Source organism: Macrotis lagotis, chromosome 2, assembly GCF_037893015.1.
Source record: "Macrotis lagotis isolate mMagLag1 chromosome 2, bilby.v1.9.chrom.fasta, whole genome shotgun sequence".
NCBI lineage: Eukaryota > Metazoa > Chordata > Mammalia > Peramelemorphia > Peramelidae > Macrotis > Macrotis lagotis.
In genome coordinates, this window is record NC_133659.1 from 252976600 (window position 1) to 252995943 (window position 19344).

General features: G+C 46.4%; 3 protein-coding genes across 3 annotated transcripts in view; all 3 read right to left on the reverse strand.

The window, feature by feature from the left end:
- The window catches only part of HOXC5 (homeobox C5), an 8014-nt gene extending 2386 nt beyond the window's left edge, over nt 1–5628 (reverse strand). Inside the window, exons 1-2 of the mRNA XM_074225753.1 lie at nt 4628–5628; nt 1–3878 (exon numbers count right to left, since the gene is read on the reverse strand). The exon at nt 1–3878 is cut by the window's left edge and continues 2386 nt beyond it. Of these exons, the coding sequence (XP_074081854.1) occupies nt 3664–3878; nt 4628–5081 (669 nt within the window). The 5' untranslated portion in view covers nt 5082–5628 and the 3' untranslated portion in view covers nt 1–3663. The remainder of the gene's footprint in view (nt 3879–4627) is intronic.
- HOXC4 (homeobox C4) overlaps nt 1–19344 on the reverse strand; it is a 142772-nt gene that overhangs the window by 119665 nt on the left and 3763 nt on the right. The gene's annotated exons all lie outside the window — the stretch shown is intronic.
- HOXC6 (homeobox C6) lies at nt 5714–13017 on the reverse strand. The gene is made up of 2 exons (XM_074225752.1): nt 9766–13017; nt 5714–8979 (listed from the first exon to the last, which is right to left on the reverse strand). The coding sequence occupies exons 1-2, from the start codon at nt 10163–10165 to the stop codon at nt 8672–8674; spliced, it is 708 nt and encodes a 235-aa protein (XP_074081853.1). The 5' UTR covers nt 10166–13017; the 3' UTR covers nt 5714–8671.

Here is a 19344-nt window from a genome sequence, read left to right on the forward strand (position 1 = left end):
TCTTCCCCTTTTTTCTTGCTGCCAGAAGGGTTGGGCTCCAGGGAGAAGGGAGGGGGCAGGGGAGAGAAATGATCTGTAGGTTCCGTTTGGGACTCATATGCATCCCCTCTCACCCCCAAACAACTCTCCAGAGAAATGCAAAAGCCAAATATTTCGATATTGTCTATAGATGACAAGATGTCCTAGTCCCTGGCCCTGAGGCTAATGAGGCTGAGGGCAGGGAGAAAGTCGAGGGCCTTGTTTTCCAAATCGCCTCCCCAAACAAGCAGAGGAAGAAATAGAGGAAGGGAGAAAAAAGCTTTGACTATTTTGGTTTGGGAAATGAAGAAATAGAGATTTGTTTGTTAGGAGGAGGAAGGCCCAAGGCCACCATGACAGAGAAATGAGCAAAAGGAGTCTGGAACTGGCTCGAGGAGACAGCAGCTGAATCTATGCAGGCCTAGAGGGATGAGAAAGTGAAGAGGGACTCCCGGTCTTTCAAGAAAAGAAGGAATAACCACCTGGGAGGAGGAAGTCTTCTGCTTTTGGTCTTTACAGATCCTAGGGGTCCTATAGAGAGCTACATCTCCCACTCCCCTGGGTGAACCTGAGTCCAGGAAGTTAGGGAGGGCCTCGCTGGTCAGAGAAGGGCTGGGGAGCAGGCGCCGCATCCTCTTTCTTAGTTAACTGCTACCCATCAGGAGACAACAGTGATTTTCCTTGCTTCAGCGATCACCCAATAGTTTTACTCAGCATGGAGAAAAAATTAAAATAACTCCCTGAAGAAAATTATACATTTTATTTCAGAGTGAAAGCAAGCTAGCGAGACAGATAATTTGAGGGATCACAGTCAGAAAATGCAGGTCCAGGAACCCCAGAGGAGGGAGTCACAACACCAGTCTGTTTAAACACCACTCCGTTTAAAACTGGGAGTTCAGACAGAATTAAATGGCCTGGAAGGAGATATAGAGGAGGGTACATAGTGGGGGAAAGGACCCCTTTGAAGCCTTCACAGAAATGAAAAACAAGAACAGGTTAGGTTGTGCTGAAAGGAAGAAGAGTCAATACAGAGGACTGTAATACATCCAAAAAGCTTCATCATTATTAATCACAAATATCGCTCTCCCCTTTCCTCCTCCCCAATCCCTCTCTGCCCCTGATGTCTACTTCCTTGGATCTTTTTCCTAGGTTGTTAGCAAGTTGAGGCCCAATTTCTTGGATTTCCCCTCCCCCTCCATCCCAGGAAGTTCTGGAAGGTGGGGAATGGTGGGATAACATAAGACTGAAACTCAGGAAATTACCCCCATTGTAGATAGTGGGGAGGAAATACTATAAACTTTTATGAGGCCTTAGACTGCTGCTACATTTGTTTCTACTGTACATTGCTCCCTGGTCCTTCTACCACTCTCACATCCCTCCTGTCCAGTAAGGAGAATCCACAGTGTGGTTGTCTGGTCCATTCTACAGCCACCACCGTTGAGGAGTTTTGCCTCTTCTGTTTCCCTAAATGGATGCTAAAGGACATGCATCAATATGTACATCAATAAACATAAAATAGATTTGAACCAGGAAGGCTTGCCTATACTGCTCGAATTACCCAGATAATTAGCATGCCTGCATAGCCCTTTGCTCAGCAAAATGGAGAGACAGATCTAGCACCCATTTTATACTACAGAGACACAATGCTGACCACCCCATCTCTGTCCCCTCCCCATCTTCATACATACCCAATTTCATATAGTTCTTCCCAAGATTTCAGAGAGAAAGTCAGGTGTTAGCACTTCCACTGTTCCCACAAACATGCCAATACAGTGTGCCCTTTCAGCCCAGGCGATACCACTTGGAGAATAGTCCGAGTGCTTTTGTGGAAGGATTCAGCCTTTCCTGGGTCCAGATCTGCCTGTCTCCCTCTCCCTCATCCCCAACAGTCTGTGCCAAGGAAGGAAATCTGCTGTCTAGTCCCCAAAGAAACTCGAACTGAGAGGGGTAACCCTGACCATCGGAGCCATGAATCTTCAACTGTTTTTGAGCAATGCTCAGACATTCAACAGGATCCAGGGAAGGGTGACCCCCAGATACAGATTACTTATATAAACATAGAGATTATATCATAAAGAACAGATACATATGCCAGTACATTTCTATCTTTTTCTGTTCATATGTCTGCCCCCAACCAAGCCAAGTAGAAGGAACTTTCTCCTTCCTCTCCAAGGCCTAGCAATCTAAGATTCTTTCACCCTTTATTTCCAGCCAATCTAGGCATTCCCAAATCTAGTCTTTAAAAGCCCCCTCTTTAGGAATGATTTCCAAAAGTAAAGGGGAGCCCTCAAGAGCCTCTACAAAAAGTTTAGAAGCTCCCTACCATCTTCCCTCTCCCTTCCCCATTAAGAAAGAGAGGATTCAATTGCTACCTTCGGATTTCATGTCTATTGGTCTTTATTCAATATGACAAAATATAGTTTCATAATGGACCCGGAGTCAATAAATAGGTGAGTGACAGTGAAGGGAAATTTTCCCCAAAGAAAGTTGTCTGAAAGGGACTACATGGTCACCAAGAGTTGGTACTGGAGTCAGAGAGCACATCACATGAAGATAGACCCCAATACATAAAAAGCAGTGCAGGGACTCCGGGGAGCCGGCCCTCGGGCATGCGGGGAGCTGGTTTGGGGTGGCTTTCCCCAAAAACTGAAATAATGAAGAATGCTTAGGGACATCGAGAGGGCCCGGAAGAGGGTTCCAGAGTTCATTAAATTTCCCCCCTTTCATATGTAAATCATAAAAAAATAATGAAAATCTAGTTTAACAAACAAAACAACCCCCCTCCCAAATTAACCCACTCACACAAACACAGTCAGACCATCACCCACACCTACAGAATCCCACAGCACTGAGAAAAAGATACCGGGCCTGGGCCTGGTCCCAACTCTCCAGTTCTGAAACCAAACCCCCTCGAACAAAGAAAGACTGAAGGTCAGGTGAAAGGGGGAGTTACACATTTCTAGCCCAAAGGTGGTGTCTCTGCCCAAAGAGGGTTGCAGGGGTGGGGTCCAAGCCAAAGATGGCCAAATATGAAGGGGACAAGAAGCTGGGGCTAGGGGGTTCTTGACTGCTGCCTTGACTGGTGGCAGTGAGGCTTGGGAAGAGGATTTTGAAGGCAAAGAGCTCTCTCCTTCCCCTTGCCTGGCCCAACACGCAATTCCCAGGTCTAGATTATTTTAGTGAGACCCCCTATGGAGATTTCACTGGGTTATTGGGTCGCCAGGAGGGCTTAGGGAGACAGACCGAAGAAGTGAATGAACACAACAGTACACTCTGAGCCAAGCTGCGGTTGGAAAGCTGAATGCTAATCGAAAACCGCTTTTGTCTGCAGGGTTGGGAGAGTCCGTGACAAATCCCCCCAGCTCTAACACACATACACACACACACACATGCACACAAATACACATGCACACGCACATACACACACAGACCTCTACCCCATCCCCTAAAAAATTTTCACACGCACATTCATACACAGACACAGACACACATACACACACACAGACACACACACACACACACACACACACACACACACACACACACACACACCAAGATAAAAGAAAATGAAAAGTTTCCCCAAGGTAGATTCAAGCCAACTAGAGGAACTATTCGTAAGGACTGCCATATCCCACATTTCTCTCTTTAAAGAGCCTCTTTGCTTTTTAATTTGGAATCCTTCTTCCATTTCATCCTTCGGTTCTGGAACCAGATCTTGATCTGTCTCTCGTTGAGACACAAGTTGTTGGCGATCTCAATTCGCCTTCGGCGGGTGAGGTAGCGGTTAAAGTGAAATTCTTTCTCTAATTCCAAAGTCTGGTAGCGCGTGTAACTGGTTCTGGATCGCTTGCCGTCTGTCTCTGGAATATAAACCCCACCCCAGCAAGTGCAGGAACGGGTGAATAGTTTTTTAAAAGTCCCACCGTCTCCCTATCCCACCCCCACCCCCACCCTAGGAACCGTCTCAAAAGTAACCCCAGCTGACTAAAGATCAGGGCAGGCGGGCAAAGAGGGTAAAGAGAGGGGGAACGAAAGCAGCTCCTGGCCCTAGGGAGAGGCGACACTTGGTTCTGTGCTAGGGAAACTTTCCGCTCCGACACTCACTTACCCAGAGGGGGCTGAGGGGGATGGGGAGGGAGACCCGGACTCCAACGAAACAATGAGACCTCCAGACCCGGACACAAGGGGATCCTTCTCCCTCAACCTCCCCTGCTTCCTCCTTCCTTCCCTCCTGGCTGGAAAGTCTCCTCGATCCCCTCCCCAAATAAGAGTCATTTCCCTAATAATGGGGGGGGTGATAGGGAAGGGGGATCCCCTCTCTGTAAGACCAGTGTACCTTACCCCTCAGATCCCTCTATTTTTTTAACTCCCTCCCTCCCCCCCAAAAAATTGAATATTGCCTTTTATACACGTTTTGTTCCTATGATCCAATTATGTCGTCGTAAATTTGGGCGCATACAGCCTCTAAGCCTTTTAGTGGACAGTTTTACGAGCAATTGATGCCTGCACCGTAAAATTTATGGCCGCAGGTTTTTTCTTTTTATTTGCCCCGTATGGCCTATAAAACCCAGGCGGACCCGAGCGCACAAAATGAAGCCCTAAAGTTTACCGTGGCTCATGTGGAGTTTGGTCATCCACGGGTATATTTGTGGCGGGGCCGGTGGCTGACTCAGTCCTGCGGGCTGCCCAGTCTGAGCCTGTTCTTCCTTGATCTCCCCACTCCCCTTAGATCTGTCCTCCAGCGCCGGGCGAGCCGCCTTCTGATTGTACATCCCGGGGTTTAGAGGAGCCGGTTCGTCTCTGCCCAGAGCGTGTCCCGGAGCTGCCACCGTGGTACAGGCGGGTCGGTCTGGGTGAGGTCTAGGAGTGGCAGCCATGTCTAACCCGTGGAGAGAGTTGGAAGGAGCAGGCGGTGGGAAAGTGATGCTTAAGTCCAATCCACTGTAGCAGTACCTGGATGGCTGCACCTCTGAGACAGATCCATAGTTCCCACAAGTTTGCATGCTATAGGCAGGAATATTAGGGCTTTGCTTATAGAATGAATTGGCTACGTAGGAGCTCATGGCGGGGAGGGACGAAAAAAATTTCTGCACCCTTTTTGATTAAGGGTGATTTGTGACTCTTTGAAGTTGAGGGGTTTTTTGTTCTCCAAAGTGCACAATTTATAGGTGGAGATATCTCTTTCTTTATCCTATGCGCGCTTTCCAAATAAGGGATCCTTAAATAGAGTCACGTGACTCGGGCGGCCACTCATAAATTTGGCTTGATGACCTCCGGGAGGTTAGTGATGGAAGCCGGCGAAACGCATCTTGATATGTTGGCACAGCCCAACCGAGGGGAGAGGGATCGAGAGAAAGGGAGAGAAGAAGGGGGAGAAAAAAAATGATTGTGGGAATTCGGGGGTAGCGGGGACAACGAGTCCACAGCGACACCTGGCGTAGCCTTTGAAGCATTGCACCCTGTCTCGTCATCCTCGCCTCTCCTGGTGGATTTTTCTACCCTAGCAAAGAGAAGCTGTGCTGTTTTACACAAACCCCCCTGAGTTGGCCTTTTAAATTGTATTTAATTTTAAGGAAAGATGAGGACTCATTTAGGATGCGCAGAGGGGCTTTTCTGAATAGATCGTCGCCTCTCCTTCCCCCAGGACCTTCTAGGATCGCTGGAATGAGCTAGTTTGCAGGAATTTTTTTGTCTATGTGTGTGTGTGTGTGTGTGTGTGTGTGTGTGTGTGTGTGTGTGTGTGTGTGTGTGTGTGTGTTGGGGGGGGAATTGAAAGGGGAGTAGTGGATGCTAAAAACCCTTCATTTAATGGTGGCGGGTAACGGGTCTACTTCCTCATTTCCTAATTAAAAGGACCTAACTCCCTTGCTGCCTTGGGGGAGGAGGTAGGAGGGATTAGAGATGGTTAGGTTTCCAAAATAACTCCCCTTGGAAAGGGGAGTCCAGCTATTCCCCAGTGTTTGGAGAAGGGGAATGCCTGAATCTACAAGAGTTGGGGATGCTGAGGTGGATGTTAATGGAGGCAAAAGTAGATTGAGAGGATGTCTAAGAAGAACTTGGAAGTGAGGAGAAAATAATTTTGATTAGACCTCATTCCACATCCACTCATATCCAACCCCACAGCAGGAATTAGAATACTTTAGTGATGATAGTATAGGTGATGGTTGTTTTATGAGAAGTCAGACACAAAGGCCTGTAAACTAGTGAGGTTTGAATGGAAAAAAGTGGTATCAGTGTGTATGTAACACACATGTATTCAATATGTATCTCTAGGCATAGAAAATAGATATTATGTGAAGTCACAGGAAAGTGGGATTTGCAAAAATCCCCACAAATGCATATTTTCCACTCTTTGGGGCAGGTGTTTGCAGGCAGGCACTTTCTAAGGCCTAAGGTCTTCTGGGTTAGGTTCCTAAAAACCAAGCTCTATAGAGTGTGTGAGTTACTCTGGAGAAAAGGGGGAAATGACAGAGAAGGGAGAAAACTTGGGGAAACAGCCAGTCAGAAGAGGTCTCAGATCAAGAAGGGCAGGACATGGTTTCTCTGTTGGAGGAGAACCCATTAGGATGTCTGTGGGTTTCCATTCCTTTTTCCCCAACTCCAAATCACATTCTTTCCTTCCTTCCTTCCTTCCTTCCTTCCTTCCTTCCTTCCTTCCTTCCTTCCTTCCTTCCTTCCTTCCTTCCTTCCCGGAGAAATCTCCGCCCCTGGATTGAGAAACACCAAGCTCTGGCAGCTGTCTGGGATGTGTGGGGTTTAAGAAATCTTCTTGGCTTTTCATTCCTCTTGAAGACCCCATCTCAACATTCCAATTCACTGGGGAAAGAATTTTCCTACCCAGTTTGGGCCAGAGTCTTTAAGCAAGACTGGAGGGAAAGAGAAGGCCCAGAGCAGGGGAAAAGACCAGGGTGAACTTTGCTCTTCTACCAGATTTGGGAGCATGAGGGGAATCTGAGGGAAAAGAAGGTCTGGGGTGCTGATGAGGGGCGAGTGAAGAGAGATGTATTTCTGCCCTTATGTCTGAATCCCAGCAGAAGAGAGAACTGAATTTCCCGTCTTTATTTTTCTAAGCGTGCTTGAATCGCCAAATCCTCAGCGAAATGACTCCAGATCTTTTCTTCACCTTTCGCTGCCTCCGAAACATTTCGCTTCAACCGGCCCCTGGTTCAAGGGGTCAGCTTGCCAGCTTTTTCTCTCTTCTGGGAGCTCTGCGCCTGGAGGGAGCTTCTTTTCTTTCCTGGATTTAATTTTTGAGGGCAAGGTGGGATCAGGAGGTAAATCTTCAAGTTTTGGAGTCTTTAAGGAGACTAAGAGAGGGATTCGATTCCAAATGAATTACAGGCTTTTAGAAGGGATTTTTTTCCAATGAAAAATTCGATTTTTTTTCTTGTGGGAGGGGAGGGTGGGAATTGAAGACTCTCTTTTCTCGGGGAAGGGATGGAAGGAAGCTTTTCTCAGTTCAGAGAAGGACAAAGAGGAATCGGAGAGAGAATGTTTCGGGGATCCTGCTCCTGGAGTTCCTGAGAGGAAAGCAGAAGGGAATGGGAGTGTGCAGGGGCTGAAACTGGGGCTGGGGGAAAGAAACAGCCGCCAGGGGAGGCATAGAGACGCAGCAAGGACTCGGCGCCAACACCAACTTTCGCCCACGATGTACAGGAGATGGGGGCGAGCGAATGATCAGAAATCAGGATATAAACTTTTAAAAATAATATCAGTTTTATTAAATACTCGAGGACCGGTCTGGGAGACGGATTTATACAGGAGGGTAACACGAGGGGCATTTTTTTCTTTTTTGTGTTTTTTCTCTCTTTTTTTCCTACTGGCTAAACAAACTTCATTCATATTTTTTTTCTCCTTTCAGACCCCCCCTTCTTTTTTTTTTAAATTTGGGATTGGAACATTGACGGCGCTAAACATAAATATAAATACAGACCACAAATACAGCTAAAAATATTCACACAGAAACTGTCACAGTTTGTTAAATGCCATAATGACCCCCGAGGATTCTTTAAATACGGTTGGGCTATGCTGGAAAATATGTCGGAGCTTCGGGGGGATTGAGCTGGGGTACTGGGATTGGAAATGGGACCAGCAGCGGTTGAACGAGGGGGGAAGCTTCCAGCCCACTCCAACAGCCCCATGGGTTGTTTTAGACCCTTAGCAGTGTCGCTACATAGGGCCTCGCTGACTCACTCGGCTTTAGAGCCCCTCTTGCCCCTGGGGAGGCTGAATGGGAAATAGGCGCCTTGTGGGTCGTTTCTTTGCTGCTGGGCGCTAGAGTGGGGCTTGGGGGGTGGAGGAAGGAGGAAGACCCAGCCCTCATTCAAAGTGAGCCCAAAGGTATCCGAATCGAGGTTCAGAGACCTAGGCCCCCAAGGCCGGCGGAACCAGGGAGGTAAAGGGAGAGGAGGCCGAAGAAAGAAAGGAAGAGAGGGAAGGAGGAGGGGGTGTTTGGGGAGAAGGAACAGGGGCGAGATCTGACTTGAAGGTCCACATTTGACTCCCTATTCTTCCTGAGGGAGTCAAAATATAAATTGTGCCAGTGATAAATATAGGGTTTGTGAGACAGGAGGAGAGCAGAAGGTCTGGGGAGGAAGAGGAGAGGAGTGAACTGGGTAGTGGGGGGAGGTGGGGGGGGGAGGCGAGACAGTTTTCACTCTTTCTGTTTTTCTTCTTCTGTCTCTTCCCGCTTCTCCTCCTTGCCGCCTAGGCTGTCGGCCGCGGCCCCTCCGCCGCCCCCCGACAGCGTGGAAGTGAGGTTAGATTCCTTTTTCCATTTCATCCGGCGGTTCTGGAACCAAATTTTGATCTGTCTCTCGGTCAGGCAGAGCGCATTGGCGATCTCGATCCGCCGGCGCCGGGTTAGGTAACGGTTGAAGTGAAATTCTTTTTCCAGCTCCAAGGTCTGGTAGCGAGAGTAGATCTGCCGGCCGCGTCTCCTGTCCGCCCCATAGCCGACCCCTAGAGATCCGGACACAAAGCAAACTAAAAACAATTAGTAAAGGGGAATAATCCTAATAATTCACACAAGGAAAAAAAAAGTATCTCTGTCCCGCCCAACTCTCAGCACCCTACTGCACCCTTCTCTCTTCACCTCTGCCCCACCCCCACCTTAATTCCTCGAAGCCTGGGGGGGACTTGAACCCCAACTTCCTCTTAGGTCCCCATTGTAGAGGATAGGTATTGTCCTGGAGGTGAGGAGATTAAGAAGAGGGGGAAGTGCTACCAGACTGAAGGAGAAAGTCTGAAACCTTAGTTTGAAGAGGGGGGGAAACCCCAATTACTAATGGAGGGGGGGGAAGAAGTGGCCCCTCTAAAAGTGAATTTGGCTTAATTTTCCCTACTTTCTCAGGTTCCCTCCGCTTCGCTCCCTTTCCTGCCCTTTAGAAACTTCTACCCTTCTCTTCTCCTCTCTCTCCCCTCCCCCTTCACTCTTCCACTCTGCCTGACTCCACTTTCAGGGGTTCCCCCAATCCTTCCTAGTCCCTGTTCCCATCCCTAGCCTCACCTCCCCCTTAGCTCGCCTGCGACCCCTCCAATCCATCAGGGGAGAGGGAGCTAGGGAAAGGGAAGGAGGAGGGGGAAAAAGGAGGAGAAGAGGGGGCCCTGTCTCGACGCCGGCGAGGAGAGGAACGTGATTGTTTTTATGGCGCTATAAAAAAACTCTCTCCGCCTGTTCTTCTAGGAAAGCTGCTCATAACGCCAGTTCACTTTATTTAATTTATATCTTGGAGCTGTAAAACTCACCACTGTGCGAATTCATTCGCTGCATCCAGGGGTAGATCTGGATACTGGTTTTCTGGTCTTGGGGAGCAGTCCTGCTTTGCTCAGAGCTAAAGTCCTGGGCCATTGAGGTCTGTGTGTTGTGTGCTAAGGTGTTCTGCCTGCAATTTGAGAGCATGTCTTTTTCCTGGTAAAAGGAATTAGATCCATAGTCATACGGCCCCCGGCTCGAACTGAATACGACATTCTCTTGTGGCGAATAAAAGGGAGACGAGTAGATCCGGTTCTGTGCCACCGCCGCTCCATAGGTCGAGAAATGTCTCACTGGATCATAGGCGGTAGAATTGAGGGCGACGTTGGGGAGAACGTCCTGACCCCCGGCGAGATGGCACGATAAGGACGGGTTAGTGAAATAGGAATTCATCCCTTCGCCTTTACCTGGTCGAGCTATGATTTCTTTAATATTTATTTCTGTCTCCAGTTTGTACTCGGAACTAGATGGTTATAGGGACGGCTCCAATCCAGGACAGACAAAATGACAAAGTCAGCTGACCCCCTCGGAGCCAATCGGAAGCTAGATGTCAAGAAGGGGGAAAAAAATCGCTCCTGCTTCTGTTGATTCCCTAGTTGAGACTAAGTGTGTGCATTCAAAGTAAGACTTGGATTTCCTTTAATATAGATTATATTCATATATAATATATATTGATATTGGAAACCAGGTTTGGGGAACAGAGGAAGGGGGAGGAGGGGCAGAGCAGGCCCTTGAGCAAGCTAGAGAAGGAGAAAGTCCCCTCAGGAAAATCCCATATCCCGTGCTAACCCAGATTAAATTTGCTCAGAAACTGGCCTAAAGATATCAGTGCATTCCCTTCTGATTGTATTAGGTGTATGGTCGCGCCTCTTTCCCTAAAATTGTCCCTGTCCAACTCAAGGAAGAGTCCCTCAGTGTGTGGCAGGGAACACTAAGGCACCCAACTCTATTTTTCCGTTCCCTCTGAGTGGGGGTTCAGACAGAATACAATGTGCCTTCTTACTGATTAAAAAACAAAAACCATCTCAGGAATAGAAAGGGAATTCTATAAAATATAATGACCAGTGGAAGGATAATCTTGACTGTGGTGTGCATTTGGAGGAGCAATTCAAAGCCCAAGTAAGAGATTAAGAGAACTCTCAACTTCACATGGAGAGTGAGAAGTTGTAGAGCTGAGTTGGGGTAAAGGGGAGCTGGCGAGTTCCTCTCCTGTGCTTCCCCAGCCTTCTCCTAGGGTCTTCTCTTGAGAGCATTGTTTCTAAAAGGGAGAGATTTGTTTATAGTGTTTTTTTGGTTGTTGTTATTTTTTATGAAAGGGGGAGAAAACAGAGATGAAAAAAGAGGGAGAGAGAACTCTTTCTAAGGGGCTTTCTGGAGACATCAACTGTGTTTATGTTGGAGAGAATTTATGATATGGAGAGGGTTGGAGGTGGTGGGGGTAACTCACCGAAAATCAACTAGGAAGAATGTTCTTGGAGAATATAAGATTGCTAGGCAAAGGGCTCTCCGTCCCCCAAACTTGAAGCTCTAAGTCCCCCTCTAGACCTAATGCTTGTCAGTAAACAAGCATCCAGACTCTAGCTTCTGGGGTTTGGAACACAACCCAGTAGAAAATAGCTCACCCCTCTTCCCAACCCAGAAAAAACATAGCGCTTGAATCCATGAATACTTTCATCAACTTTTGTCCCCCATCTATCCCTCTATTTTCTTTCCAACTTAGTACATTGGGCAGAGGAAGGAAAGAAAAGAAATCGAAGGCTTCAGAAGGAACAGAAGTGGGAGAACATACATAGCGAAAGGTGTCGTGATGAGGTTTCTCTTCTGTTGAAGTCAAACTTAATTCAATGTCGGCGACATAACCCAGAGATCCTTTGATTTGACAAAAAGAGGACTGAGGCAGGGGGTGGGTTGGGGAAAAGAGCCCATATTTTTCTCCTTCTTTTTGGCTATAACAAGAACCCGGATGTCGAAGGATTTTATGATCTTTTCCTTCTGTGTAACAAAGCAAAGTAATCAATGGCTAGCAATAAAGCCATAAACGGGACTACACTGGGAAAAAAAAACTCGTTAATTCATCTTCTATAACATTAAGGTTTCCCTGGAGTGTCGCTGGGGGGAAAAATAAAGTTTGTAACCAAAAAGGAGACTGTGCAGTAGCTAAAGGAGAGAACATGTTAGTTAACATATGTGCCTCGTTACTCGATTGACGTGTCTTCCTGTGAAGTAACTTGGGTTTCCTATTTTAAAAAATTGCATTCCCATTCTAGATAGTAGAGACAGACGATTGACTAATTTTTAGAAGGGGGTAACCTCTTCAATTGTTTGGGGATGTCCTCGTGGCCTTCATGCTTTCTCTCCACCGAGGTGGAGGAGAAAGGAGGGGGTGGAGGAGGGATTATAAATTAAGAAAGAAATTTTTGACACGTGTTATCTCATTTTTAATAACACACCAGCACACACGCGTGTATTGTATTCCTCTCTAGTATCCAGCTGCCCCCGAATTCATGGCATGCCTAAACAGTGGTTTGCAACAGCTGGCTGAGTCTCCAGGCTCATGTAGGATAGGAAAGGGCAGAGAGAGAGAGAGAGAGAGAGAGAGAGAGAGAGAGAGAGAAGGGGGGGGACACTAATAATGAGGCAGGAGACATATCTTCAAACCCCCAGAATGTAAAGTCTCCCCCTCCCTTCTGCTTAAAGAGCAGTGGTGTAACAAGTAGAAGTGGCCGGAAGAGAGAGTAAATTCTTCCCCATTCCAGAGAATGATTGCTAACAGAGATAAATCATGTCAATGATATTTCCTTCAAGATATTAAATTGTTGCAATGTACAACAAATTGAATGATATAAGATTGGATGTTTTAATGAGGTTTCGTTTTCAATGAGTCTTGATTTTTTTATGTATTTTAAAAATCTTCTCCTTTTATGGATGGGGGCGGGGAGGAAATCCTCGAACCTTGAAAGGGCTTCTGGGGGAGCTCCGAGGTGAACCTCCCAGCCCCTAGGCTCAGCCCCCACCCCACCCAACTCTAGACTTCATCCAGGTCTAAAGAGGGTGTGGGGGAATCTCTGCATAGTAAAGAAGACCCTTTGGGCCCTAGGTGCTGGCCGGTTGGGGTGGAAGACCTGAGCGATAAGAATGTAAGTCTCAGTCGTGGAAAGTTAAGTGTTTTATTACATCCCTAAACAGAGGGCAAAGATTTAAAGGTCTGGTGGATTTATAATGAACAGAAAGCAGCTGCTGGGGCGGGGGGGGGGGGGGGGGGGGGGGGGAATTGTGGAGTGGAGAGAGGTATAAATGCTGAAAGGGGGATAGAGGAAGAAAAAATATAAATAAATACAAATAAATTCCTAACCACTAAACACTCGCACAAATATTAATTTAAAAGCCCATGCCTCCCTCACCTTGGCTTCCTGAGGGACCCAGTTTCCCCCTTCCAATTACATCTCTAATTACACCGATGAATTTTGCTGGAGGGATTCACTCTGTGAGAGGGAGAGGGTTTGGCCTGAGTGGATGTTCTCCTCAATCTGATTTTTCTTTTTTCCTATTTCATTTCTAATTTTCTGGCAAAAGAAAACCTGTCGATGGGGGGAGAGCTGGGATTTTGAGTTTTTTCTCTCCATATTTATTTTTCCCCGTTAAATTTGTCTGAAAACAATTATGGAAACTCATCAGCAGAAGCAAGAACAGATGTTTTATTAAAACTGCAGCTCAGCTCTGTAAATATGCAGAAGTCCCGGAAAGAGAGGGGTGGGCACAAGGGGGGGGTGCGGAATTGGCGATGGTGGGGGTGGGAATTTGCTCTTTGTTGCTACAAACCAGACTGGGAGAAATTATCAAATAACGTTCACCAGAAAGGATCCCCTTTCTCCCCCTTGTTCTCCCCTCTATCTTACTTCTCCCAATACTTGCGGTGTAGAGCACATTCAAAACTGGCTCCTTCTCCCCGCGGTAATTAGCGGATTGATGAGCTGAGTTCAAAAAACCCAGAAAAGGGAAAAGAGAGAGAGAAAAATCTCTCACTTCCCCCCATCCTCCCCCCTCAACCCCCAAACCACATGCTTTCTATGATCACTAATTATAGGAGAGCAGCTAACTTCAGACGCCTGGGCCTGGAGATTGGAGAGTAAGTCTCTCAGTCTGAACTTTAGGTAAATGTGAACGTTACTGGGGACTAATAGTCTTTTTCGGAGTCTGCGTTCAAGCTCACTCTAATTCAAATTTGCCCAACAGAAGCTAGTTAATGCTGAGCTTCTCCTTTTCCTAAGATCTGTTGCAGAGAAGGGGCAGTAGACAAGACCATCAGCCTTTTGGGGGTCAGGAGATCCATCCACTCAAAGGGAATAATTCCTAGGCTGTGGATATGGTTCAAACTGTATCTCCCTCCTAGTTTCCCCCATTCGTTTACCTTCATTTTCTCTTTTTAATGAATAAGACCCCCCCCCCCCCCAAGGATCTATGAAGCTATGGGGTTTTGATGAGGAGTGAACAAGAGTCTTCTCAAGATAAACTCTGGAGTCTGTCTTTTATAGTCTCCCTCGCCCCATCCCCAAACTATGTAACAATCTTTGCGACTGTAAATTCTCTAGCCTCAGGCAGACAGACAGACGCACACACATTCTCTCTCCTCCGAGGGCCTCTTGCCGTAGCTTCAGAGCCTCTGCAAAACTGTATTGTGTCTCCCTCGACACTTGCTGCAGTAATGGGGGGGGGGGGGGTGTCAGCGTCTCTGCTTTTCATCCCAGATACCAAACAGAACGTACCCCTCTCCTAAAGCCAGAACTGAACCCCACTTCAAAACCCCCTCTTGTTAGGTCTTCAGGAGCAACGAGCCAGGTCTATTTTTTTTTTGTGCCACGGGGTTGGAACTGAAATCCCTCTTCTAGAGAACGCCCCGGATCAATAAGTGTTTGGGCCCATCTCACCATTTCATTATTTACTTAGAATTCTGCTATTCTTGGCGCTCCTGGGGAGTTGACTCGATTTGAATATGATGTGATTAAAAAAAAAGGAAGTGGGGAAAAGGCCTACCGAAGTACCCTGAGTTCTGTACACAAATCCTTTTGATCTGGGCTAGTGCTCAGAGAAAGATTGAAAAGATTATCTTGAGGCTGCAGCTGAAAATCAGGGATTCGAACAGAAAGGGAACAAAATGGGAACCTTGGGCATTCCAGTCCCTATATTGAACTTTGAGGAGTTTTAGAATGAAGGAGTGAGATAAAGGAGAACATTCCACCACCACCATCCCCCAGAGTTTAAGAAATGAGAAAGTAAACAGTGGCGTAATTTTGACATCCTTAACCAAGAAACGGAGTCTTTTTTCCAGGGATATTATTCAATTCAATTCCCTGTCTCACCCATGTGTGAGAAGAGGATCTCCTGGAACTTGGAGGAAAGTAGGTAAAAAGGGAGAAACTGGATTCTGGATCCTGTCAGAATATACAGGAAATCGGGAAACACCTCCGTGGCCCTCGTTAATTTACTCCTTATTTCGGGCAAAGGGGAAAGGGAAAGAACAGTCTTGGAACTGTTTTCGCTTTATTTGCAATTAAACAGGATAGGTTTTAATGAAGGACTTCTCATAATATTTAAAATTTCCCCTCTGTCTATCCCCCCCGAGCACCCCTCTGTCCAGGTTTCCCCTTTCTCCATAGCTCCCCATAATACCTCACCCCCAATCCAAAATTCAAAATCCTAATTTCTTGCATATTTTTAGTTTTCTGACTTCAAGTTAAAACATTATAATAGAACAGATTCTTCACCCCTTTCTTCTCATATACGTACGCTTTTTACACTTTCAACTACTGGAAATCACAACTCACTTCCCCAATAGCTTTGCTCCCTCCTCTATTCTTATTTGCACAACATATCTAATTATTCAGCACTGGGGAGGAGAGCAATAGATTGAATCTACAAATATGAAACCTCATCATGAGATTCTGCTTCCCGATTTGGGGAAGGGAAGACAGTTCAGAGGCAGTGGAATTGATTTTTTAGGATTAGGGAGAATGGCCTTTCCAGTTTAGCTATAGAGAAAGGGGGAAATCACTGAGAAAGAGTTCACTCAAATGTGGAGAGAAACTGGGGAGCTAGACGGTTCTAATTCTGCTCTTTGCCAACTTGCCCTCTGTCTCACTACTATCCCCCCCCCCAATTCCAGTATTCTCCCTCCATCCCCATGATTTTCACGACTTCCCTCGAATCCAAGTGTCGCTTGTGCCCATTTCAGGAGGGTTTATGGGAATTGTAAAATTCAAGAACCCGGCGTTTATGACGTCACAGTGAGTTGTCATGAGGAAATTGTAAATGTCGTAAAAGTTATATACAGTGGGAGTTTTGTGTGTGTTCCTTCCCTTCCTCCTCCCCCCCCCCCCCTTCTCCTTTCTTTGGTCTAAGTTTTGCTGCTCGAAAATAAAATGTTATTATGTTCTGGAACGATAAGCCAACAATGAAGCATCGGCTTCATTTCCCTATAAATAATTTTATCCTTTATTGTTTGCAGACCTGAAAGAACCATTTAATCTGCGCTGGCAAAAGGGGGAGAGAGATGGGGAAGGGGGGAAATTAATTCCAGAAACGAGAATATTACTTACTTCGATGATGCTCTTTTAGATTTGATAGCTAGGAGCAAAATTAAAGGCGAGGAGCGGGCTCTCCGACTCCACACCTGGCGAGATTGGAGATTTATAGGATCTTTAGCGAAGGGGCAATTTAATTTTGTAGGATTTGCTTAAATTCACTGCTATTTTGGGGGGCTGGGAAAAGAGGGGAGGGAGGGGAGAACGATACGCTTTATCTAGCTTTATGAATCCTCCGACATTACCCTGATTTAAAACTCAACAACCTGCATCTCAGGGAAAATTCCTGCCAAAAGTAATGGGGGTGTGGGGAGGGGGGGGGTAGAGAAATAAAACTTTCTCAATGATTCGATCCTGTTCCAGGGTTCGTTACTAGGGGAAGAGGAAAGAAAGTGGGATGGGGAGTCTCGGTTGGCGGAGGCTTTATTCGCTATCCCCTCCAGTTCCTGCACACTCTGAGGTTTATTGTGTCCCAATAATTCCCTCGATCCTATAAGCAGTACAGTTTTTAGGGGGGTCTATGATCTCACCCACTCCAAGGAAGGACCTGGGCCAGCCTGGGCCTGACGAGGGTGAGGGTCACTGCGGCACAAAGGTTCTCCCGAGCTAGCCGCTGGTTTGGCGGGTTTCTAACACAGGGTGGCAGCAGACCAAACAAATAAACAACACAGACACAATAAAAACGGGGCGGCTGCCAACAGCAGGGGAGGCCAGGCAGCTCTCAGCAGCGGGCAGGGTTGGGGTAGGGACCATGGAGAGGGGAGGCTTTCTTAGACAGGGTCCCCCCGAGTTCCTCAGCGAAGCAAGGCCTGAAAACTAGTCATGTCTCGCTGGTTCTCTCTCTGTAAAGTCCTGACAGAAGGGAGCTCCTGAAACGTGTCTCAACACGATAGCCAAGGGGGAAGAAACAGGATTTCCCAGGAAGGTGGGGAAGAAAAATTCTCCCCCTTCAGCTACACGTTGCCTTTATGATTTTTTTTAAAAGTGAAAGGTATAATTTCCTTTCCTCCTCTGCTGTTTACCTGAGCTCCCATCCTAGTCTCCATTAGGCCTGAAGGAAGAGAAGGGGTTCTCTTAGTGGCCCAACATTCTGCTAAGAAGGGTCTCCCCACCCAAAATGCCCCAACTTTCTTTTATCCCGGGATCCTGGAAGTCTTGAGAGCGATAGGTCCCAGACCCCGTTCCCTAGCAGGCGTCTCACCCCTCTGGCCCTTGCACTGGCACAGACTCCTATGGAGGATTAAAATGGTATCCACAGCAGTAACAGGATATTTGCCTTTCAGCCCGGCTCCATAAACTCCCTAATCCTCCCCATTGCTGCAACAAATCTGGAGGGAGAAGGAAACTTCTTCTCTTCCTTTCACCAACTGGCTACTCCTTATCCATATGTCTTTCTTGCTTATTCCAACTTCCGTTCAAAGACACTGCCTACAGTCCCTGTAGCCAGAGTCCAAATACCCCAGACTTAAAGTGCCATGCCGAGTAGTCTTTACTGTCCTCATCAACACCATCACGAAGTAGCTGCGACACTACCACCATCCCCATTGCCAGCCCTCCAACGGAGCCGAATCTCTAAGTGTGAATGGCTGGGACCCCCATTCAAACTGGAATATTTGCCCAACTGGTTCTCTGGCTCCAGCGCTAATCCCCTCACCCAGCTTGCACAACGACCCAGGAGAAAAGAAGAGGTTTGAAACAAAATGGGGTTCACCAGAAATGAGGAAACTCTACAGTAATTTTTTTTCTCCTTTAGAAGATAAGAATAGAACCAGGAAATAATCCAGAAAGTGTTTGGAGAACAGAATATGTTCAGGCATTTCTATATATGTGTGGGATATCTAGACAAACCTCTATATTATTCTGTCTGCATATGTTTAGCCATATAAATGTATATCTATACAATACACATGAGCATATCTCCATTTGCCAAGCAGAGGTTATATATAACATAATGCAAACATCAAGTATGAGCAAAATGCAAAGCAAAAGCACAAAAATATAAACACCAAAATTCATAATTGTCCTTGGCAGAGACGCACACCTGCATCCATACTTTCTCTAAACAAATAGAAAGATAGATATCTATATATTTATATGTGTGTGTGTGTACTCATTTATAGCCATATCCCCGGATCAGAACATAAAATAATATTCACATAAAATAATATTCAGTCATAAATATGAATAACAATGTAATATTCTTTTTGTAGAAAAAAAATCCCTTCACTCAGCTGTGAGAAATTTTACAAAATTCGAGCAAAAATGAAATGCCATTATAATAATGACGGTAGTCCAGGGAAGATCTGCCTATATCAGGATAGACCTTGCTTTGTAGTAATATATTTCTAATACCCTGTACAAGCATTTTATAATGAGCCCGATATATGGGCGACTATAACAAAATGCACCGTATTCTCCGAGACAGATACAAATATTTACAGGTTTTTACACACATTTATACAAAAGGTATTTCACTCACAGTGTAATTTCATCTATATAGTTTCTGCTGTTATATATTTGCCATTCATCGATTCTCTAATTTTTGCATCAATATTATGTCTATGTATGTCTCTATAGAGATAAGATAAATACATATATGGGCTAAATGGGTGCTCTATATACATTCTTTTCATAGCAACAAAGGACATTTAGACCAAAGGATATTTAAATGTTCGTATGTTAAGGGGTGGAGGATAATAGAAAAGGAAAGCAAAGAAGGGCTGGTAGGGGAAAAAAAGGCCTAGAGCGGTGGCGGCGTTCTCTTGTTGGCTGCAGGGCCCGGGTTTATACCCCCTAGTTCAGAGGCCAAAGCAAGGGCCGAACAATCGCCGCAGTTGCCTCAATTTCCCAGCTTCCTCCCTCCCACCCTGTCTGGTGGGGGCTGGGGAGTGGTGGTCTGCAAGATGGCTGTGAAATAGGGAGGGGGAGGGAGGAACACCGAAAGGGTGGAGAGGAGGAAGCAAGGGAGGGAGGGACAGAGAAGAAAAATCAATG

Bases quoted from the DNA above. Each gene is read 5' to 3' on its own strand.
- HOXC6 (XM_074225752.1), bottom strand. From the start codon at position 10,165: ATGAATTCCTATTTCACTAACCCGTCCTTATCGTGCCATCTCGCCGGG. The intron at 8,980-9,765 runs GTGAGTTTTACA...CCGGATCTCTAG, and splicing joins GCGAATGAATTCGCACAGTG to GGGTCGGCTATGGGGCGGAC.